This window comes from Schistocerca gregaria, chromosome 7 (genome assembly GCF_023897955.1).
Source record: "Schistocerca gregaria isolate iqSchGreg1 chromosome 7, iqSchGreg1.2, whole genome shotgun sequence".
Classification (NCBI taxonomy): domain Eukaryota; kingdom Metazoa; phylum Arthropoda; class Insecta; order Orthoptera; family Acrididae; genus Schistocerca; species Schistocerca gregaria.
In genome coordinates, this window is record NC_064926.1 from 98,496,904 (window position 1) to 98,521,682 (window position 24,779).

Sequence of the window (24,779 nt, forward strand, 5' to 3'; positions counted from 1 at the left end):
GGCGGTTAACTTTGCGTTGGTGTTGGAATGTTGGAAACACATGTATATAACAGTGAAAGCTAGAAATTAATACTATACCACTGTTTAACATGAGAGACCTATATAACAATATTAATAGGGTACACGTGTACATACATATGTGTTAGACTAAAAGGGGAAATATCAGCTATAGCATTTATGACGTTAAAAAGAACAACAAAGGAGTAGAGAAGGTACATTAAGTGTGACTGTGACAGCAAAAAATGGTTCAAATGGCTCTGAGCACTATGGGACTTAACATCTGTGGTCATCAGTCCCCTAGAACTTAGAACTACTTAAACCTAACTAACCTAAATACATCCCACTCATCCATGCCCGAGGCAGGATTCGAACCTGCGACCGTAGCAGTTGCGCGGTTCCGGACTGAGCACCTTAACCGCTAGACCACCGCGGCCGGCTGTGACAGCAAAAAATGTATGTGATGTAAGATTGTGTTGTAAACTGTGTATTATTAGGAGATATGACAGACTTTCTGGCTTAAGACATACATACACATCCACGACAAGTAAATCATTTGGAGATTAAGCAACATTTTATGATGAACAACAGTAATTCCTTAGGATGTGAATAGCAAACCGTAATTAATTAAGGGAAGGTACTAACAAAAGTCACGACCCAGGCTTATCAAGTGCAGGAGCATTGTAATTTATGTCTTGTGTGGTATCTGTTAATGTCTTTTGTAAGGAAAAAGTTAAAAAACTAAATCTTCATACTGAACTTCCAGAGTTGTGTGTGGCCTGTCTTCTGCAGGTGACGATGTACCACTGGGACCTGCCACAGGCGCTGCAGTACATCGGGGGATGGACCAACCCACTGCTCGCTGACTACTTCGTGGAGTACGCGAGGGTGCTCTTCGAAAACTTCGGAGACAGAGTGAGTAACGGCGCCGTGCCTCTCTGTGGCGGTACGCCCGGTGCAGAATGGTGTGTATTGTGACGGCGTGCGCGGTGTGGCAGGTGAAGTGCTGGGTGACGTTCGACGAGCCGGCGCAGTTCGTCAGCGGCTACGCGGACAGCCGCGACTACGCGCCGTCGCAGAACGCGCCCGGCATCGGCGACTACCTGGCCGCCCACACCGTCCTCAGGGCGCACGGCCGCGCCTACCGGCTCTACGACCGGAAGTACAGGGCCGAGCAGAACGGTACGTGCCGCCGCGTTACAGACCAGCTCACTGTGGACGCCGCTGTGCGGGTATGCACGTATCTGAACGATTTACCAGAACACAGAGGCACAGCGTGTTTGGGGGGAGTATTCTTAGTAGTGACGAGATCAATAGAATGTACACTTTTTCTGTGCATTGGCATTGATATTCGTAACAGCGACGACTAGGGCTAACTCGTATGTATTCAGAGAGAAGAAAATTAGCCCTCGAATGTGAATCTTCAGGTTTTAGCGGTGCAAAGACTGTTCCATTAAGTTTCGGGTGTGCAGCCGCAAGAAATCTCCTTCTTCTTCTTCTTCTAATATTTCGGCTGTATATCGTCCAGTGATCTTCAGAGTGAGTCGCAAGACTGCCGCTCCAGTTCTTTCTTTTTCTTCTTTATTGTTATTTTCAAACCCGTACAAACAGGCAGGCTGTCAGCAGCATGTTACGCCGCTCTTCAGCCATAGAGTAGATAAATAAACAACAGAGAGAATACAAAGATGTGACATAACAGTGGGTAATAAAACAGTAGACACATAAAGACAAACACGGAGCCGATCACACTCGACGATAATCCACACTACAAACTGTTGCCACGACGCACTAACACTGAAGATGGCGATGGCACAGGTGAACGATGGAGTGTGACGGTGAACACTAAACACTAAACACGACGGCACACATGAGACACTCATGGCGATGATCTCCGGCGCGCGAATGTCAGTGTGTGTGAGTCCGGGGACCTGCCAAGAGGGGAAGAAGGGTGAGGTGGGGGAGAAGGGAGAACAAAGATTCCAATGGCTGAGGAGATGGGGGGAGGAGGAGAGGGACAGGGGAGGTGAAGCCCGCGGGTGGAGTGGGGAGAAATGGAGGAGGGAGGGAAGAGGGAGAGAAGGGTGGGAGGGTGCCCAAAGGAGCAAAAACAGGAAAAGGGAGGGAAGATCACAGTTGGTAGGAGTGGTAGATGGAGGGGAGGAGGGCATCGTCAGGGAGAGGGAGTTGGAGGAAGCCACCTTGGCAGAGGGTAAGGAGGATGGAGACCGGGTGGGACGTGGGAATACAGGCGCAGCACCGGGTGGGGGCGAGAGAGGATGGACGAGACGAGCGGGTGAGGAAGATCGAGATTGCGGAAGGTGTACAGGATCCGTACCCTTTCAAGGAAAAGGAGGAGGTGGGGGAACGGAATGAGATCGTATAGGATCCGCGTGGGGGAGGGCAGACGGATGCGATAGGCGAGGCGGAGAGCATGGCGTTCAAGGATTTGAAGGGATTTATAAAAGATAGGGGGGCGGAGATCCAGGCTGGATGGGTGTAACAAAGGATAGGGCGGATGAGGGTTTTTAGGTGTGAAGCATGGTGGGGGGTCCAGACCCCACGTACGGTCGGACCCCTCCAGTGCTCGCTTCGTCTCTTTATACCCGTGTACCGCGCAGCTGCGCATGAGGTCACAGATGCAAATGCGCCAAAGACGTTGGTCGGCGGCAGAGACGTGTAAAATGCGTTAGTTGTATCTATGACTCTGCAGTCGATCTGTGTTGGCACATCGATATATCATTCTGAGCTGCACTGTGACGACGTCTTTGTGAGTTTATTACAGCAAGTGCCGGATTCCATGATTTATCAAGATCCAGGCGAAGCTTGCGTAGAGCAGCCCTCTCTGCACACAGATATATTGCTCCTTTGTGGGCGAGCCTTCATAATTGCACTGCATGTTTCCAGTCTTATTTCCTCTGCAGAATCCGAGGGAAGTGATCGAGCAGCGCCATTGAAGATGCTGACCTTGATAAATCAAGTCCTCCCTGGAGTGAAAAATCTACTTTCCTTATTTTCGCAAAGATATGATTTGTCCGTTCGTTCTTAACGTCTCTGTTCACTGTAATAAGTTTAGTGTCTGCGTTTTGCGACCGCACCGCAAAGCCATGCGATTAGTATACGAAAGGACGTGACTCTCCAATGGGAACCGAAAACATTTGATGCAAGGTCATAGGTCAACCGATTCCTCCACAGGAAAACACGTCGGATATATTCTATACGACACTGGTGACGGCAATTGCGTCACATGATAGAAATATCTTGTTGCCCCACCTAACTTATACACTTGGCGCATGGGTGAAAAGATTCTTCTACCTTGCCCGACTTAGGTTTTCTTGTGGATGTGATAATCACTCCAAAAAATTGATGAAAACATAAGAGTTTGCCACATAAACTGCAACAAATGAATGCAACAGTTTCACAGTCGCACAGTTTTCCCTGTGCTCTGCCAAAACATATGTTTTTAACGTTTTCAATTTTTTCCGTTTAGGTGTAGCGTCGCCATACTATGGCGCAGTTACCTCGAATCGGACGGACAGATAATAATTGTCTGAAAATAAAAAATTAAAATTCTAACTCGAGGGAAGACGTGAACCAAGGACATCTCGTTTCGCAGCTGCTCACGCTAACCACGGGACCACGGCGCTCCTAAGCTTACACTGTCCTTGATGTTGCCTATCTTGCACATGGACTACTCAGTTTGTACATTTTGCTTATTTTTTTTCATAGTTCCACACAACTTCATCCTGTTTTCTCGATTGATCTGCGTTCAGTTTTTCAAAGCTTATCCACTGTGCCCAATCTGAGGGGGGTGCGATGGGGAGGTTTCCTTGTTAGTAATGACGAGATCAATAGAAGGTACACTTTTTCTGCGCATTGGCATTGATATTCGCAACAGCAACGACTAGGGGTAGCTTTTATGTATTTAGAGAGAAGAAAATTAGACCTTGAATGTTGCGCCTCTCCTAGAAATTTCTAATGAATTACACTTATTTCTATCGTTTCTTAGAATGTTCTGTTCTATCTTCTTGATCAGACATCAAAGCCTGACACCCACCACCCACACAACCCTTAAGTCTATGGATCCGAGGCTAACATCTGTCGTTCTCGGTCATTTTATATCATACACTTTCCGTCCTCATTCCTAACGCTATGTATCCGAACGGCGTTTTAACGTGACACTAACGTACCGTTAGTGAGTCATACGAGGGGGGACCCAAAAGAAACAGGACTCCGAGGGCGCTGCCACTCGTAGACGTAGTGCAGGGTTCTCATGCTAGATGGTGTTAGTAGAGACCTTCATGAAACAGCTGTGCAGACGGCTTCGGTGTAGAGCTGAACGTGCAAGTGTGATATTGTGTTTCTCTGACTGTTGGCGGGTTACCTCTGCGAAGTCGTTATGGCAACTTTAAAAGAACAAAGAGTGTGTGTGAAATTTTGTTTCCTGCTTAAAAAAACTGCAACGGAGACACACCAAATGCTTCAGGATGGTTTCCAGGAGGATGCTATGAGCCGCACACAGGTTTTCGAGCGATTTGGCCGCTTTAAACGTGGGGAGATGTGTGTTGAAGACCAATCTCGTTCTGGACGCCCTTCAACATGGCGATATGAGAGAACAATGAAAAGGTCCGCCAAAAGATCAACGAGGATCGTCGCCAAACCATCGACCAAAATTCAGCAGAGACAGGAATTAGTTGGAGCTCGTGCCAGCGGATTTTGAGTGAGGATTTGCACATGAGACGTGTTGCTGCTAAATTTGTTCCGCACCTTCACACACAGGAGCAAAAAACCATCCGCATCAATGTGTGTTAGGACTTGAAAACAGAGATTGCACGTGATCCAAACTTCTTGAACAAAGTCATTACAGGGGATGAGAGTTGGTGTTGCGGGTCTGACCCAGAAACCAAGCAAGCGTCAAGCCAGTGGAGGACTCCCAACTCTCCCAGACCAAAAAAAGGAAGACAAGTGAGGTCAAATGTGAAGACGACGATCTATGTCTTTTCTAATGTTCGTGGAATTGTGGATCGGGAATTCGTACCCCCTGGCCAGACTGTTAACCATCACTTTTACTTGGATGTTTTAAGGCGTCTGCGAGCGGATGTGAGGAGGAAACGCCCGGAACTTTGCGATCAGGTGACTGGTTTCTGCACCACGACAACGCTCCAGCACACACGGCCTTACGAGTGACTCACTATTTGGCACCTCAGAGGTGGTCTGTCGTTCCCCATGCTCGCTATTCGCCGGACCTGGCCCTTGCGACTTTTTCCTGTTTCCACGAATGAAAAAAACGCTAAAAGGGGAGCCTTATGAGGATGTGGAGGCGGTAAAAACAGCTTTGCAAAGGGCACTGGACAATATCAAACTTGAAGAGTTCCAAATATGCTTCCAACAGTGGGAAAAGAGACTTGAAAAGTGCATCACATGTAATGGAGAGTATTTTGTAGGTAACTGAAGTAATTTTGTAAAAAGGTTCATCAATAAATTTTTATGACAAAAATCCAGTTTCTTTTGGGTCTCCCCTCGTATATCAGTCAAGTTTGGTTTTAATTCCTCCTATCGTTCACTGATTCTGGTCCTTTTACGAGCTGCATCAATAAGTAATGGAAGATTATTTTTCTCGCCCAATTTCCGTTGAAACAATACGGAACTTGACATCGTGGAATCTGTCCTCTTCATCCCATGCAGTGAACTTACGTGGCGGCGCAATGCGTGGTCTTCAAAAGAGCGTCTGTAACGGAGCTGCGTCCTAAGCGGAGAGTTGTCATTGAGTTTCTTTTGGCGGAAAACCAGACCATCGCAGCCAGTCATAGGCGCTTGCAAAGAATCTACAGAGACCTGGCGGTGAACAATTTCACGGTGAATCGTTGAGCGAGGCGTCCATCGCCATCGCAACGAGATCGCGCAGGCCTCTTCCATCTCCCGCCTCCCGGATATGACCACACACGGCTGTGGCTCCAGCAGTGTTGGAACGTGCGGACAGTCTCGCTTCGCATCTGGATCTCTCTGGACGTAGTGCCGACACACTCACCCACCAGTTGGGCTACCCAAAGGTACGTACCCACTCGTCTTCTCACCGCCTAACAGAAGACCTTAGAGAGCAACGAAGTACCACCTGTGCTGAATTTCTTGCACGTTACAAAGCTGATCGTGATAATATTTTGTCGAACATCATCACAGGCGAAGAAACATGGGTTCATCACTTCGAACCAGAAAAGAACGGCAATTCATTGAGTGCCACCACACCACCTCCCCTCCGAGGAAAAAGTTTAAAGCCATTCCCTCGCCTGGTAAAGTCATGGAGACAGTCTTTTACGTCTCTGAAGGGGTTTTTCTCTTTGACGTCCTCCCTCGTGATGCAACGATCAGCTCTGAAGTATATTGTGCTGGCCTCAGCAAATTTATGAAATGACTTCAGCGGATGTGTCGCCACAAAAATTAAAACGAACTTCTTCTTCTGCATGAAAACGCAAAGCCTCACGCAAGTTTGTGCACCCGAGACGAGCCCACAGAACTCCATTTTGCTGTTCTTCCTCATGCACCCTATAGTCCTGAACTCGCACATTCCGACTTCCATCTGTTTGTCGCCACGAAGTATGAACTCTGCAGCGATCAGTACACGGATGATAGGGAGGCTACTGACGCAGCAAGATGTTGGTTCGGACGTCGACCAGTAGAGTGGTACCATGCGGGCATACAGGCCCTATCAGTAAGGTGGGGTAAGGCTATCTCACTCAAAATAGATCATATTGAGAAATAAGATTTTGTAGCGAAAAAAGTGGGGAATAATATGTTGTTCTGGAATCCCGAGTAAAACTAACTTCCTTGCAGACAAAAATGTTTCGCATTACTTATTGAATGCCCCTCGTACTTGTTACCCTTCTCCGACGTCCTACCCCACTCACTGGAATATCACACGAACGCTAGTACGTTACACTATCTGGCCAAAAGTATCTGGACAGCTATTAGTAGACGTTAATATGTGACAGCTTGAATGCTGAGGATGCCTTCTGTAACATGTCTGAATGTCTGTTGAGGTACTTGAGCCAGATCGCTGGTCGATCATCAGCGATCGGCTTGTTATCTTTGGCGCGTCCCCTGGCATGAGCATCTTTGCGTTTTCGGCTGGGGCGCGCGGGACGGCGAGAGACAGTCGGTTTGGGGCGGCCAATGAGACTGGCGGAGTTGTGGCTCGGGCCTAAGCACAGGTGTGATGTCTGTTACGCTGGGGCGGTTTGCTAATCGTGAAACTCCAGCGGCGGTTGCTGGTTACCTGGAAGGCGTTTCATATAAACTGTGCCAAGCCGCACAGTGAGAGGGGAGTCCGGAGTTGGTGTTGGCCTAGATGTTTGTACAAAATGAGGTGCCTGTGTGAGAAGCACGGCGTGGGCCTGTTGGTTGTTTCGTCCTTCTGGCAGCCACCGCAAGCGGATGTTCGGCCGGAACGTCTACAGTTTGTGGCTCGTAGAATGTGCTCCCAGCCTGACTCTTAGCCTATGTTATTTGTGGGTCCGACCCCTTGTCTGTTACTGCTTCCGGGTGTCTTGTAAGATTTCACAGCAAAACTGTGTTTTGGTGGCATTCTGTGTTTGTGGCTCAGCCTCCGCCTAGAAAGGTGAAAGATTTTGCCTCAACTGGAAAGGGGGGGGTGGTCGATGGGACATCTTTTGGAATTCCTTAATGCTGTAATTTAAACATATTGAAAAAATTGTTCTTTCAGAATAAGCGCCTGTTTCTTTGGGACACTGCAGTTAAAACAGGAGTGGCGTAATATTAATGAACATTTGTTATTCGTCAGATGAAGTGTGTGTAATGTCTTGCTGTTTTCTGGGGCACGCAGCTGTGTTATTGAACTAATTTTGAAGTGTTCTGTTGGGTGAACGACTGCTCCCCACTTCAATGTATTCTTTTGAGTAGTATTGTAAGGTTTTTTTTTATATTTGTCAGTGCGGTGTATTGATTCAATTTTGTTTTTCTCTTTAATTACGGTGAATTGTTTAGTGCATCTGGCTATTGGCGTAACTCGCGCTTCACGCATTAAATCAGCTGATTTCGAAATTGTTTTTTTTTTTATTCCTGTTTAATGTCAGACAGATACAAATGTAACTTCATTTATGTTATTTGAAATAAATGTGTTGCATTGACCATAATGATTTATGTGCAATCGAAGTAAGGGACCCAGTCCTTCATTAGTGCTTAACAGTGGCGTGTAGTTCGGGTTGTGAGCTTCGTGCTCGTACCAGTACTGTGGTCCATTCTTTCTCAAGAGCCGAAAATAAAGAAAGTACTCATGTTGGACACTGGGATCCGAACGGAAGTCGACATTCTAACTCATCCCATACCCGTTCTATTGCATTCGGGTTGGGACTCTGTGCAGGCCCATACGCTTCAGTAACGTTCTTGGCCACAAACCATTGCTTCACAGATTTTGCTTTATGACAGGATGAGTTGTCATGCTGATACAGTCATCGTCTCTGTACTGTATCTCAACTCTACACCGTACACAATGTTATTAAATATTTTTGGGTCTCAGCATTTAGCACTACGCGCAAGAATGGGACCGCACGAAAAACACTGCCATACCCTAACACTACCTCCTCCGTATTTCACTCTTGGCACTACATTTGATTACGGGTGCAAGACTACTCTGGCCTCACGGTATTATCTGAAAGACTATCGGTGGCTGTGAGTTTATGCCCTGACAACAATCACTTTAACTAGTATGCCTGCCACTTGACTACCTGGCCGATGAATCTGCTAAACTGATTTTACCCTTTGACCTGCGGTTGTTTTTGTTATTCTGTATTAGAGTTTATCACTTCCATCAGAATCTAAAGGAGCTTGAATTCATAAATAATTTAATGAAAACGTGACCCTTTCATTACTGTTGTCAATACTGACGGGATATAATGTAACATCATAGCACTGATCTCTTATAAAAATTATGGCACAGGTTTATTGATCATAAAATACAAGTTAAGCGTGATGACAAATGATTCATGATTTGTTGGTGTGGTGTGCGTACTGTAAGACCTTCGGTACACACAGCATCAGATTATTTGACTTGTCGCTCTAACGAAGTAGGCGAGTGTCAGCAGTATGTCTCGTGGTCTTATCGTCGCGTGTTTATCTTCTGCCGTTGGGTCAGACGATAGAAATGCCTCTTGCACGCTTAGAGTAGCAGATTGACGGTGATCAACTTTAAACAGAACTTGATTAATTTTCACACACATTTATTAAAATAATAAAAAGCATAGAAATTACTTAACTTGATTCTGGATGCTGTTTACATTTGACAATCTGAAGTTCATTTGGTGTTGGTACGTTAATCTTATTCTCACATATCTCTGATACTTGACGAAGTGTACATACATTTCTCTTCATGGCTATGTACAGGAATATGATAATCGTATTCGGCGCAAACTGACTAATCGGAGTTCTGTACACTCGTTATAATACCTCGCGCGTTCAGGTATCACTGCGCGAGTGTGATCCACGAGGAGAAAAGGTTCTGTGTTAGCAGCAATCTCATTGGCTGCGTTACATATTAATACGCGGATCGGCGGAAGCAGAATTTGGTCCGTCTCCAAGACAGCGCCATCTCGTAGTTCGGAGACGGACTAGCTCTGCGCCTGCGCTGTTGTGCTTAGCGGGGCGCGCTCTGTTGGGAAACTTGTGTATGCGCTGACTACGCGGAACTATGTACACAACAGTTGGCAATACAAATAGATGCAACAAATAGTTAACACTCCACTGTGTGGCAATTTATTGGCAAAGATTAAAGTTTGTCTGATTAAACTATTTACTCTGGCTCAAAACATGGAGTCGCCGATTCACCTCAGGAGATGTTGCCCGCAAACCCCAACGAAACGTCAGGAAGAAGTTTTATGTATGGACCACGGCAATTCAGCCCGGAATTTTTAATTAATGAAGTCGCCAGCCGTGAAAGCTTACATGCTATGATAAGTAGCTCCTCAGTTTGCCTCACAAGGGCTGAGTGCCCCCTTCTTGTCAACAGCGCTCGGCAGGCCGGAGGGTCACCCATCCAAGTGCTAGCCCACCCCGACAGCGCTTAACTTCGGTGAGCTGACGGGAACCGGTGTTACCACTGCGACAACTTGTATCACTACGAGTAAGTCAATAGAGAGTGCAACAAAAAACGTATACTTAGAGTATGTCGTTATTCGATCACTTGCGAGCGGTTCTAGGCGCTTCAGTTCGGAACTGCGCGACTGCTACGGTCGCAAGTTCGAATCCTGCCTCGGGCATGGATGTGTGTGATGGCCTTAGGTCAGTTAGGTTTAAGTAGTTCTAAGTTCTAGGGGACTGCTGACCTCAGATATTAAGTCCCATATTGCTCAGAGCCATTTGAGCCATTCGACCACTTGTCAGCTGTGGGTCCATTATAAATGAAATTATTTGATCTTTTCGTAGGTTTGTGCTGCCGTATATTTGCGAAAACACTTTGAGGACTTACTGAATCTTTGTCAAAGAGAAACGTTGCTGTGTATGTCGTTCCGTAGACGGATGCACACGTCACCAAGAACGTCGTCATAATGTTGTGCCTCATCAGCTTCACTGGTGTTCAAAATCAAAGCAACAAACTGCTATTTCCCCATGCTATGTCTGCTTCACGACGTAATCATACAAACCCTAACAGACGTCAGTACTATTTGTGTTCTACACGCAAGATGCAGTCCGATCAACGGACAACCATGTCAACGATTATGTTAGGGCACCTACGGAACGGGTTAGTTTTCGCTGGGTAGTCCCACAGCAACAATCGCTGTGTACACAGTCACAGACGGTGCAGTACGGCACAGAAAAGACGCGTATCAGACTCTCTCCAGTGGAGGACCATAGGAAGAATGGAAGCAGGACACTCGCAGATTGATGTGGCCTAATGGCTTAATGTGAGTCGTCGCGTTGTTTCTCAGATGCTGCTACAGTTTATAGGGACCCAAACTGTATCCCGAAGGCCAGGGCAGGATTGACCACGTGATGCATCAGAAAGAGAGGAGTGTTATTTGGCTGTAATGGTACGACGGTGCCGCCTTAGTACTGCACGGCAACTGGCATCTGACCTCGCAGCGTCCTTTGGGCGTGCTGTATCGAGGCAAACGATGTTCAGAAGGTTTCGGCTGAGTGGCCTTTATTGTCGGAGATTTGCTGCATGTGTCTCTGACAGGCCTTCACAGAAGGGAATATCTAGAGTGCAGTCGTCAACATGCCATGTAGACGGTGGAGCAATGGGTCAATGTTCAGATGAGTCCCGATTTGATCTGGAGAGTGATTTACAGCAGATTCGCACCTGTAGGGCACATGGAAGACGATTTCGAGACCCGAACATGATGGAAAGAGACCGATAGCGTAATGATGTTGACAGTGATTATGTTGACCACTCTAATATCTCTTCATGAACTTGTATGGGCCGATCGGCAGATATCCTAACAAGATCTTGAGACCGTATGTGCCACTGTTGCGAGGTGCTGTTGGCCCAGACTTCGTACTGATGGAAGATAATGCTCGACCTCGTAGAGCACAGGTGGCTGATGTTTTCTTGGAAACGGAAGATACCGTGCGCACGGCGTGGCCTGCTCGCTTTCCCGATTTGAATCCCATAGAGCATGTCTGGGATGCGCTAGAGAGACGGGCTGCATCGCGTCATCATCCACCAACAACTCTCCAAGACTTGCAAACAGCTCTGCAGGAGGAATGGGCCTTACTGCCTTGATATAAGATTGATGACATGACACACAGCATGCCCCGTCGTTGTCAGGGGTTGTACTTCTGAGGTTTTCACACTTCGTACTGATTACATTAACCAGTTGTGGGAAAGTGCGTGCAAATTATTAAGTTGAGAAAAACGAACAGTTTTGTCTACCGTTATGTACACTACTGGCCATTAACATTGCTACACCACGAAGATGACGTGCTACAGACGCAAAATTTAACGGACAGGAAACAGATGCTGTGGTATGTAAATGATTAGCTTGTCAGAGCATTCACATAAGGTTGGCGCCGGTGGCGACACCTACAACGAGCTGACGTGAGGAACGTTTCCAACCGATTTATCATACACAAACAGCAGTTGACCGGAATTGCATGGTGAAACGTTGTTGTAATGTCTCGTGTAAGGAGGAGAAATGCGTACCATCACGTTTGCGACTTTCATAAAGATCGGATTGGGATTGTAGCCTATCGCGATTAGGGTTTATCGTATCGCGACATTGCTGCTACCGTTGGTCGAGATCCAATGACTGTTAGCAGAATATGGAATCGGTGGGTTCAGGAGGGTAATACGGAACGCCATGCTAGATCCCAACGTCATCGTATCACTAGCAGTCGAGATGACAGGCATCTTATCCACATGGCTGTAACGGATCGTGCAGCCACGTCTCGATCCCTGAGTCAACAGATGGGGACGTTTGCAAGACAACAGCCATCTGCACGAACAGTTCGACGGCGTTTGCAGCAGCATGGACTATCAGCTTGGAGACCGTGCTGCTGTTACCCTTGACGCTGCATCGCAGACAGGAGCACCTGCGGTGGTGTACTCAATGACGAACCTGGGAGCACGAATGGCAAAACATCATTTTTTCGGATGAATCCAGGTTCTGTTTACAGCATCATGATGTTCGCATCCGTGTTTGGCGACAACGATGTGTATGCACATTGGAAGCGTGTATTCGTGATCACCTTACTGACGTATCACCCGGCGTAATGGTATCAGGTGCCATTGGTTACACTTCTCGGTCGCCTCTTGGTCGCATTGACGGCACTTTGAACAGTGGATGTCACATTTCATATGTGTTACGTCCCGTGGCTCTACCCTTCATTCGATCCCTGCGAAACCCAACATTTCAACAGGATAATGCACGAATTCACGTTGCAGGTCCTGTACGGTCCTTTCTGTAAACAGAAAATGTTCGACTGCTTCCCTGGCCAGCACATTCTCCAGGTCTGTCACCAACTGAAAACGTCTGGTCAATGGTGGCCTAGAAACTGGCTCGTCACAACACGCCAGTCACTACTCTTGATGAACTGTGGTATCGTGTTGAAGCTGCAAGGGCAGCTGTACATGTACACGCCATCCAAGCTCTGTTTGATCCAATGCCCAGGCGTATCAAGCCCGTTATTACGGCCAGAGGTGGTTGTTGTGGGTACTGATTTCTCAAGATCTATGCACCTAAATTGCGTGAAAATGTAATCACATGTGAGCTCTAGTATAATATATTTGTCCAATGAATAACCGTTTATCATCTGCATTTCTTCTTGAGGTAACAATTTTATTGGCCAGTAGTGTATGTTACAGTTTTTTACGTTCTTTATTCTTTGCATTATTTGTACTCTACTAACAGCTGTTGATGATGTTTTGTGGCAAAATAAACGCAGCCTTGCAAAATTTCCATTCGTTGCTATAACTTTGGGCACCGATCTACTTCAGTGTTAAAAGAATGAGCAACGATAATCTTCGAAAAAACTTTCATACTTCAGTGAATTACATTAATCAATGACGCAATAAAATTTCAATACTTGCAGGCAGTGTGGGGATCGTGCTGGACATACAGTTTGCTGAGCCGGCGGTGAACGACAGCGAGCACCGGGCCGCCGCAGACAGGGAGCTGCAGTTCAACGTGAGTATCCTCAGCGTTATGGCAGCACGGCGGGCCGTGCGAGGCAGGATGGGCCGGCATGCTGAAACTGCCGGGACTCCGGTTGTCGCCACCACTTCCATCGCTACCCTGAGAACTTAAACTGAGAGTTCAGTGCGTAGAGCGACAGTTACATACGCGCAAGCCGAAATTATGTTGCCGCGCGTGATTAACCGAGCGGTCTAGGCGCTGCAGTCATAGACTGTGCGGCTGGTCCCGGCGGAGGTTCGAGTCCTTCCTCGGGCATGGGTGTGTGTGTGTTTGTCCTTATGATAATTTAGGTTAAGTAGTGTGTAAGCTTAGGGACTGATGACCTTAGCAGTTAAGTCCAACAAAATTTCACACACATTTGGACTTTTTTTTAAAATTATTTTACCCTCGCGACAGTTCGGTGATACTGCAGTTCTGGATTAAATCATTTGAAGAAATGCGGCAACCAGCTACTGTCCTGTCTGCACCAGTGCAGCGCAAACTGACAGTTTGGCACAAAAGTCGCATATTAATGTGCATTCAGCTTCTACTTTCATTTGTTCTCAAATTAGCAACTTCTTGTTCCACGAATACGAATTTCATACTGGTACATCAGGATAGTGAGTTCAGTGCGAAAGTAAGTAGTGAAGATTGTTGTATCATGGAACACTTTTTAGATTGATACTACCTCTTCAATTATTTTTATTAAACGCTTATTACCCACAATATACAAGCTCGGCGCAATCTGACTGCTATATATTGACATCATGACTTCCAATAATTAACAGAAAACAATGGCCCTGAATTGCAAGAAATCCTAACAATAATACAAATCCAAAAAGTATGAAATTAAAGAAATAAGAAACTACCTCCAACTCTGTTAATTGCTTCATCTCATGTCACTCATGTATCCCTACAGTGCAAACCTCATTCCTTTTCATAAATCACCTACCTCACAGGAAATCTTCATAGCACTAACTACAGCAAGTAGCTTCTACAGCCCACTAAATAAAAATATTGTAACTACCATAGACTCAAACTACTAGGAGGCATGTGGTGTGCGTACTGTGAGACCTTCGGTAAACACACCATCCGATTATTTGACTTGTCACTCTAACGAAGTAGGCGTCAGCAATATGTCTTGTGGTCTTATCGTGACGTGTTTATCTTCTGCCGTTAGGTCAGACGATAGAAATGACACTTGCACGCTTATAGTAACAGATTGACAGTGACCAACTTTAAACAGAACTTGATTAATTTTCACATACATTTATTAAAATAATAAAAAGCATAGACATTACGTAACTTGATTCTGGGTGCTGTTTAGAATTGACAATCTGAAGTTCCTTTGGTGTTGGTACGTTAATCTTATTCTCACATATCTCAGATACTTGACAAAGTGTCTGTTCATTTCTCTTCATGGCTATGTACAGGAATATGGTAATCTTATTAGGCGCAAACTGAAACTTGACTATAGACTGCTACAGACTAATGCTGACTCGTACAGACTGGTGTAGACGGATGCAGACTGCCCAATCGGAGGTCTGTACACTCATTATAATACCTCGCACATTGAGGTATCACTGCGCGAGTGTGATCTCGAGGAGGAAAGGTTCTACGCTAGTAGCAATCTCATTGGCTGTGTAACATGTTAATATGCGCATCGGCGGAAGCAGAATTTGGTCCGTCTCTAAGGCAGCGCCATCTCGTAGTGCGGAGATGGACGAGTGCTGCGCCTGCGCTGTTGTGGTTAGTGGGGCGCACTCTAGTGGGAAAGTTGTGTACACTCTGGCTTCGCGGAACTATGTACACAACAAGGCATATGGTTAACGAAAGAAAGATTTCGTTGAAGAGGGAACACTGTATTTAGAAAATTTTACCTTATTCATGTGACATCCAGTTCGAAAAATTATATAGTTGCCAATATTTCCACTGTCCAAACATTATCAACCAGACATCCATCATCATACATTTCCTTTCGTATTTTCTTATAAACACAACATTTTATCTCAGTCAGTTTACAATGCTTGGCCTATCAACATGGTGTCTCCACTAAGAATATCATGTCCATACGCTTACCTATCCTCTCGCTAACTGCTAGTCCGTCCAACCACAGAAACTCTTGCCGAGGGCGCAGAGCGCTGTCGGCGATATTAACGCAGTTTACAGCGCTGCCAACATAAAAAAGGATACTTCCAAGATTTCCATATCTGACCAGGAGCTTAATGTACTTTCTTATTTCATTTTGGAACGACAGCAGTCACTTAGTGTGCACTGCAGACTTTTTCTGATATTACATGTATTACTCCTGAAAAGAAAGTTTTTTCTAAATATGAAAATAGTTCCGAGATACAACATGGTCATATACCTAGGTACGAATATTCTATTCAAATTCACACGTGTTGCAATCAAGAAAATTGTGAGACTTCAGTATTTAATAGCCTATATGTTACATGGCAGCATTACTGCCTAGCAATAATCAGTGAAGGAAATAACATTAAGAAGAAATATTATAAAGAACTAGTTACAAGTTAAAAACATTTTGAGGTAGAAACCATTGGCAACCAACAAACATTTCCATTTTCGAGACAGGAAAAATTGTTGAGACATTAAAGAAGCTTAGTTCATTTGCAAATATCACATGTTCCATGGTAAAATCACCTTACCTTTCAAGGTACAAGATGGTGAACAACTCATGTACGGATGAATCGTCCATAAGCTATGTAAATAGTTTTAAAAATATACAGAAGTTTACTCACCATAAAATTCAGTAACTCTGTAGCTTTGATATATTATGCAACGCTTAAATTTGGAGAACACCACAGAAGCAACGCAGAACACAACCTCATGTCTTACAACTAAAACAGTAGAAAAAGCCGGAAACTACTTATTGCGGTCTCGTGCGCGCTCCTTGCTGTGATTCTAAAATCGGACACTAGAATGAGACACCGACAATGAAACACCATGTGTTCCTAGGCACACTATTCCGCAGTTAAAACACTATCCCATATACTTTACTGGTAATTTATAAGTTAACACCCTTTTTGCAAAACTGGTTGGCTAACGAAATTAACATTTAGTGCAGAGGACCATCAACATTCGAACAGAAGCTGGTTTATAGGAAACGTAATTATATTACAATTGAAGTTGGAAGACTGCGCAAAACGTGACTTACCAGAAATGAAATTAATTATCAGTCTGATCCCAGAATTTTTTTGCGGCTGAAATGCTAAAATGAAGATGGAGTTACTACCATATTGCAACGTGGTAGGCGCAGTGACAAGTCAGACACACAATATTTGAGAAAAATGCCTAACACTCTGCGTGGTTTCTGCGACTGTTCTAAGTCGTGTCTCCCTACCACTTTCGTGCAACGACGCTCTGAGCGTGTTTTTTACGTTATTGACTAGTTTGAACTTGATAAGGAGACGCCAGACCACACATGACATGTAGAGTTCAGAAGAGTTCATTGAGACTAGCGATTATATAATCAAATACTTAATGATTTCAGTATCAGCTCCACTGCACTCCCTTTAAAAGAATCTTAATACTAACTAATTTTAGTGGAAGGGGTTCAAGGCTTTCCTATTTTTAGTTAGCTGGTAAAATAACGTCGAAAAATGCAGTTAAGTTTACCATTGAAAATTTTATTCTACTCACAAAACATTGCTTATAAATTGCGCTATTGATAAAAGGAAATATTTTAATACAGGATGATAAAAACCAACTACGTTCAACAAAAATGTGAACGAATATTCCCTGAATGGGTTTCCTAGTTCTACAATGGATCGAAGGATGACCTATGCCATATCACATCTATAATCTAGGTTTAAGTTAAGTTCCATAAAAGAGAAAACTATCAAAATGATCTGCAGTGACCCTCAATTATCTTTAATTACTTATTTAACTTGTCGTAAATTACAGTGGCTGATGTGGCTTCTCAATAATTATAACACAGAAAAATCATCCCGTTTCAGATTTTTACTTCACGTAGCAAATGTGAATACCATGAGCTTTAATTGACGATAGACACTAGTATTACGTAAAAAGGGCATGTAACAGATGATACTTCTGCAGTTCTGAGTGAAGCCTTATGCGCTCAAAAATGCGGCATTGCGTGCATTCATTACCTTGTCGGTGATTAGGCAGCGTCAGGGGGCGGCGGGCGGCACAGCTCCACACCTCGCCGTCTCGCAAGCACTTCTCTCCTAACTTCTCCTAACTACAATTTACCGAAGTTGGTTTAAAAAAAGCTATCTGGCTGTGTTTTCAACTGACCAATCAGGGACTCAATGTTAACCTTAAGCTCTGACTACAAAATTCTGTCTATGTAATGAGGAACGTTATGCTTTTTGTGGTGGGGCAATGCTTTTAATGTTTGCTACGTCACAGAGACGTGAGGAAGTCTCATGCTAAAACTTGCAGCTGGTGTGGCCCTTTTAGTGTTAGCGTAACATCTATACTGTTCTTCTGGAGGGCTCTATCTTTTAACATGCGCTGGTGGGGTGGTTTTGGCGGTCAGCTGTCGATGTGGGTGTCCGTCCCTTATCGTAGGGCCTCCTAGCCTACATGATTCTGCTCTCGGCTTCTGTTCTCGTTTCTCCCCTCGGAACTGCGTCTGTTTCACGGTGGGAAGGTATGACATGCATTTAGGCGTTCTGGTGTTAGTCTGTGGTATTGCATTTGCTCACTCGTTGATCGTATTACTTTGGTTAATTTAATGTCAGGATTTATTTGGAGCTATGTGACATACTGCCGGATTTGTTATCATGTCAGGGTTTTCATTGAAGGTGTGAGATTTGCCTGACACCTTACAAATGGACCTAAAGAATTCCATAAAACGTATATTGAAATAGTAGAAGCTTCCTCCAAATTTCAAACAAGTATTTCTGGTAGTATATTCCATCGCATTCTATACAACAGTAATATGGACATTTATATTTGGACTGATAATCAGTGGTTATTATTGTTAGCCAGTCAATATAGTGTACTGATAGACCTTTTGTGCAAACATACACTTTTTTAAATATTGATATTAACGAACTGAAGTAGAGTAAATCAATATGTCATAGATGTTTCTTACAGGATTCAAGTGCGAGTCATTTCTGAGAGATCATACAACCCTGGCCTTAAAATAGCTACATCAAGAAGAAATGCAGATGATAAACGGGTATTCATTGGACAAATATACTATAACTGACATGCGATGACATTTTCACGCAGTTTGGGTGCATAGATTCTGACAAATCAGTATCCACAACAACCACCTTTGGCTGTAATAACGCCCTTGATACGCTTGGGCAATGAGTCAAACAGAGCTTGGATGGCATGTACAGGTACAGATGCCCATGCAGCTTCAACACAATACCACAGTTCGTCAAGAGTAGTGACGAGCCAGTTGCTCGGCCACCATTGACCAGACGTTTTCAATTGGTGAGAGATCAGGAGAATGTGCTGGCCAGGGCAGCAGTCGAACATTTTCTGTATCCAGAAAGGCCCGTACAGGACCTGAAAAACGCGGTCGTGCATTATCCTGCTGAAATGTAGGATTTCGCAGGGATCGAATGAAGGGTAGAGCCACGTCCACTGTTCAAAGTTCCGTCAATGCGAACAAGAGGTGACCGACGCGTGTAACCAATGGCACTCCATACCATCAAGCAGGGTGATACGCCAGTATGGCGATGACGAGTACACGCTTCCAATGTGTGTTCACCGCAATGTCGCTAAACCAGGATGCGATCATCATGATGCTCTAAACAGAACCTAGATTCACCCCAAACAATGTTTTGCCATTCGTGCACCCAGATTCGTCGTTGAGTACGCCGTCGTAGGCACTCCTGTCTGTGATGCAGCGTCAAGGGTAACCGCACCCATGGTCTTCGAACTGATAGTGCATGCTGCTGCAAACGTCGTCGAACTGTTCGTGTAGATCGTCGCTGTCTTGTAAACGTCCCCATCTGTTGACTCAGGGATCGAGACGTGGCTGCACGACCCGTTACAGCCATGTGGATAAGATGCCTGTCATCTGGACTGCTAGTGATACGAGGCCGTTGGGATCTAGCATGGCGTTCCGTATTACCCTCCTGAACCCACCGATTCCATATTCTGTTAACAGTCATTGGATCTCGACCAACGCGAGCAGCAATGTCGCGATACGATAAACCGCAATCGCGATAGGCTACAATCCGACCTTTATCAAAGTCGAAAACATTCAAATGGTTCAAATGGCTCTGAGCACTATGGGACTTAACATCTGAGTTCATCAGTTCCCTAGAACTTAGAACTGCTGAAACCTAACTAAGGATATCACACACATCCATGCCCGAGGCAGGATTCGAACCTGCGACCGTAGCAGTCGCGCGGTTACTGATTCAAGCGCCTAGAACTGCTCGGGTACAACGGCCGGCTCGGAAACGTGATAGTACGAATTTCTCCTCCTTACACGAGGCATCACAACAACGTGTCACCAGGCAACGCCGGTCAAATTCTGCTTGTGTATGAGAAATCGGCTGGAAACTTTCCTCATGTCAGCACGCTGTAGGTGTCGCCACCGGTGCCAACCTTTATTAAATGCTCTGAAAAGCTAATCATTTGCATATCACAGCATCTTCTTCCTGCCAGTTAAATTTCGCGTCTGTAGCACGTCATCTTCGTGGTTTAGTAATTTTAATGGCCACTAGTGTTTTTAATGGCCACTAGTGTATTTTGAAAAGCTCCCATCGGCGCTTGTACAATACCTGTGGTAGCACACACTAAAGAACAACAAAACTTCTTAAGCTAGGTATGTGGATCCTTTTGGTGGATTCTGACCAATACGAGACAATCGACCATCACAGCTTGTGTTCAAAACGACTTCTGCACACGCGCTAGCCTTTCAGCGGAGATGTCCGAAGATGTCTTGATGGATAGAGACGTGATGGGTATGGAACCTATGTCGATGGGGAAGGCGCAGGTCCCTTTCCTCACTCATGCCAATTCCTCGTGCGATTGCGAGGGAGGTAACTTGCGGATGATCTGCAACAGCAGCAAAAACATTAATTTCTCCCCTTCTGTCGTCACTTGTTTCCTTCTGGTAAGTCGCCTACTTGTAAGACTACCTTACACGTAACTGGTTGAAGAGGCTGATAAATAATGGCGGAGATGGTTAACGTCTACTGCGATATCTCGCCACATATACCATACAATGACGAACTGCATTCTTCCTACATTCTGCATACACCTTGAGGATGTAGGCTTTTTCTGCATTGGTAAATCTCATTGTTCGCCGACGATCTACTGCTTGGACTATCAAGTCGCAATGCACTCAAGGAACGCAGAAGCACACTGTAAGCAAACATTACAGCATTGTACTTAGCAACTACTCAGATTGAATGGCACAAACAGGTGTCGGGGTGTGGAAACTTTTTAAAATACGATATCTCGTAAACAAATCGTACTAGAATCCTGTAACAAACATTCCAATTTATCCCAATCGTAGTTTGTTAATGGCAATAGGCATTGTTCCAATTTAAAAAAAAAACTGTATGTTTTCACAAAAACATTCTTTCTAATATTATTGCAATTTATTTATTGGCTAAAATACGAGCACCTTTGTGCCAATCCATACATATATTAACTTTCTGCGGTTTTATGGTATATTCGAACGTCTGTCAGACAAAATTAGTAATTAAGAATAAAAAATGAAAAGAAAGTTGAGACTGTTTTCTTGAAAAGATACAAAATGGAAAATTATCATTTATAAAAAGGAACACCATCAGGTACAATTTAAGGAATACAATTTACAAAAACATGAAATCATAATTGGGCTGATGTATTGCAGTAATACATGTCACCGAGAACAAGGTCTCAGTATGAGCTTTCCTTATAGCAGAAATATTCTTTTTTTTGTTATACGCAGCAATGCACTGAATTGCAGAGACTTCAGTCGTTTTACCAATAAAGTATATACATGCAACATGCTAAGTTTTATACAGTGTCTGTATGTTACATTAAAATATCCTTTAGCCATGTATGCATATGTGAATGAACACACATTGTTTTGACGATTACAGCTGTTACAAATATTACGAAATTTTCGTTAAAAATTACATACATCTTACCTTATACGCGAGTAGTGTTGCAGTTCTCAGAATGTGCGGCTCTTCCTGAATGACCCATACACACACCCACCAGTAGGAACGCTGAAGCGACACTGTTCGTTTCGTGGCGAATCAGTAGCCTACAACGAAGTGACACAACTGCCCTTAAGTGGAGAAAATGCGAGATAGAGATGTGACTTTTTTCGTGCACTTAGGGGCATTTCATATGTATTTTTCATGGACATAAACTAAATATTGCCGTTTCTAGACTTGCGTCACTTTTGTACCGGTGTGCCATATGAGTGTTACGTGCGCGGGTAAAACCAGGTTTGACTCTATTATAAAATGTGCTTCACGCCGGCTATTATCCTGGGATATAAGAAGGGAATGTAAAAATTTAAATAATCCCTTGATTACAGAAAGGGATCGTTGAAGGGAGCCTGAGGCATCGAGAAGTAGTGAATCTGGTAACTGAAGGAAGCGTGGAGCTAAAAACTGTAGGGTAACACCAGGAACTGGCTAGCGTAAACAACTTCAGATGTATGCAGCTGCCATAGCTATTCAGAGGTGAAGAGACTTACACGCGACGGAATAACGTAGAAAGATGTATTAAGCCAGTCTTAGAATGGAAAACCAGAACAGCAACCATCATATAATAAGTCAAGAGCCCTCTGAACACGGAGCATTTCCATTTCAGCGGCATTAGAGGAAAATACGTTTGTTTCATAGATCATAAATCATAGATTATCGCTCACCCAGACAACCGCAAGTGAGTTCGAATCTAATTGCTAGCATCCAGAGAACAACATGCTGTATTTTCAGACCAAGTAAACTCCATCTTGGGGCAATACATGGACCGTATAGAATTTGGTCCAAATAAAATAAACAATTAATATAAACTCCTAATTTCCGAAGCTTTTATTCTTACTAACCTGCAACACAGCGGTGTAGTTTGTTTTTTCCCTGCATTGTGATATACCTAAATATGCTCTGAGCCTCCAGTGGTTCTGTTGTTGCGATGATTCTTTTTCCCTGAGATCCTAAACAGATTCGCAATGAGAAAAAACTATCGGTGCCCTCCTCTTTAGCGAAGGGCTAAAGTTTCGAGTGTCACTACGTTTGAAACTCTCGTCACCAGGTAAATCTTGAGGAGACGCTTTCGGGATGAATAGGAAAGTATGACTACCGACCAATTAAAATGTGTAATGTAGTCCTTCAAGTCTGGTTTTGTACTCCTCCATCAAACAGAATGTATCTGCATATGAGAAACAAACTTTTAAGTGCGTTAGTGTTCTCGTTACATTTAGGACGTTATGTCGTGTTTCCCAAGGTTTTTGGTTATAATGAAAGAAGTCATTTTACGTAGCCAAATTTCTTATGTGTCCTTGGCATCAAAGTCAGCAGACATCCTGCAACATGATAGTACTCGTACGTCTCAGTAAGCGTCCGATAACGATCAAGTGCATTTGAATAAACTTAGGACCGAAATAACCTCTCTAATTTCACTCTCACAAATTTCAGTCTTTCAGTCTGTTTCAGAGGTACATCGAGCCAACAAAACTCATGGGATCCCTCCCAACGTTGTGTCGAATCTCCTTTTGCCCGGTGTAGTGCAACAACTCGACGTGGCACGGATTCAGCAAGTCTCTGGAAGTCCACTGTAGAAATACTGAGCCACGCTGCCTCTATTGCCTCTCATAATTTCAAAACTGTTGCCAGTGCAGGATTTTATACACGAACTAACCTCTCGATATGTCCCATTAATGGTCGACGAGATTCATATTGGGCGATCTGGGTGGCTGTACCATTCTCTCACATTGTCCAGAATGTTCTCCAAACCAACAGCGAACAACTGTGACCCTGCGACATGGCCCACTGTCATCCATAATGTTTCCATCGTTGTTTGGGAACTTGAAGTCTATGAATGGCTGAAAATGGTGTCCAAGTAGCCGAACACAAGCATTTCCAATCACTCATCAGTTCAGTTGGACCAGAGGACTCAGTTTGTTCCATGTAAACAGAGTCCACACCATTATGGAGCCACCACTAGATTGAACAGCGACTTGTTGACAACTTGAGTCCATGGCTCCGAGTTGCCTGTGTCACACTCGAACCCTAGCATCAGTTCTCACCAACTGAAATCGGGACTTATCTGATCAGTCCACCGTTCCCCAGGCGTGTAAGGTTCAACCAATATGGCCACGAGGCCAGAAGAGGCACGGCAGACGATGTCGTGCTGTTAGTAAATTCATTCGTGTCGGTTGTCTGCTGCTATAGCCCATTAACGCCAAATTTTGCCGCATATTCCTGACGGATACATTCGTCGTACGTCCCACATTGATTTGTGCGGTTATTTCAAGCAGTGTTGCTTTTCTGTTAGTACCGACAACTCTCTGCAAACAACGCCGCTCTTAGTCGTTAAGTGAAGGCCGTCAGCCACAGCTTTGTCCCTGGTGAGAGGTATTCCTTGAAATTTGGTACTCTGGGCCCACTATTGACGCTGTGGATCTTGGAACAATGAAAAAGAAATATCCCATTCCTTCACCTGTAGTTACCATTCCGCGTTAAATGTCTCTTAATTGCCCAACGTCTGCAACAATCACGTCGGAAACCTTTTCACATGAATTACCCGAGTACAAATGAGAGCTCTGCCGAAATACATCCCTTTTCATCTACATTTATACTCCGCAAGCCACCCAACGGTGTGTGGCGGAGGGCACTTTACGTGCCACTGTCATTACCTCCCTTTACTGTTCCACTCGCGTATGGTTCACGGGAAAAACGACTGCCGGAAAGCCTCCGTGCGCGCTCGAATCTAATTTTACATTCGTGATCTCCTCGGGAGGTATAAGTAGGGGGAAGCAATTTACTCGATACCTCATCCAGAAAGGCACCCTTTCGAAACGTGGACAGCAGCTACACCGTGATGCAGAGCGCCTCTCTTGCAGAGTCTGCCACTTGAGTTTGCTAAACATCTCCGTAACGCTATCACGCTTACCAAGTAACCCTGTGGCGAAATGTGTCGCTCTTCTTTGGATCTTCTCTATTTCCTCCGTCAACTCGATCTGGTACGGATCCCACACTG

General features: G+C 44.6%; 1 protein-coding gene across 1 annotated transcript in view; it reads left to right on the forward strand.

Moving 5' to 3' along the window:
• Positions 1-24,779, forward strand: part of LOC126282304 (myrosinase 1-like) — a 96,412-nt gene that overhangs the window by 57,597 nt on the left and 14,036 nt on the right. Inside the window, exons 4-6 of the mRNA XM_049981959.1 lie at positions 790-912; positions 996-1,179; positions 13,534-13,628. Coding sequence (XP_049837916.1) covers positions 790-912; positions 996-1,179; positions 13,534-13,628 — 402 coding nt within the window. The remainder of the gene's footprint in view (positions 1-789; positions 913-995; positions 1,180-13,533; positions 13,629-24,779) is intronic.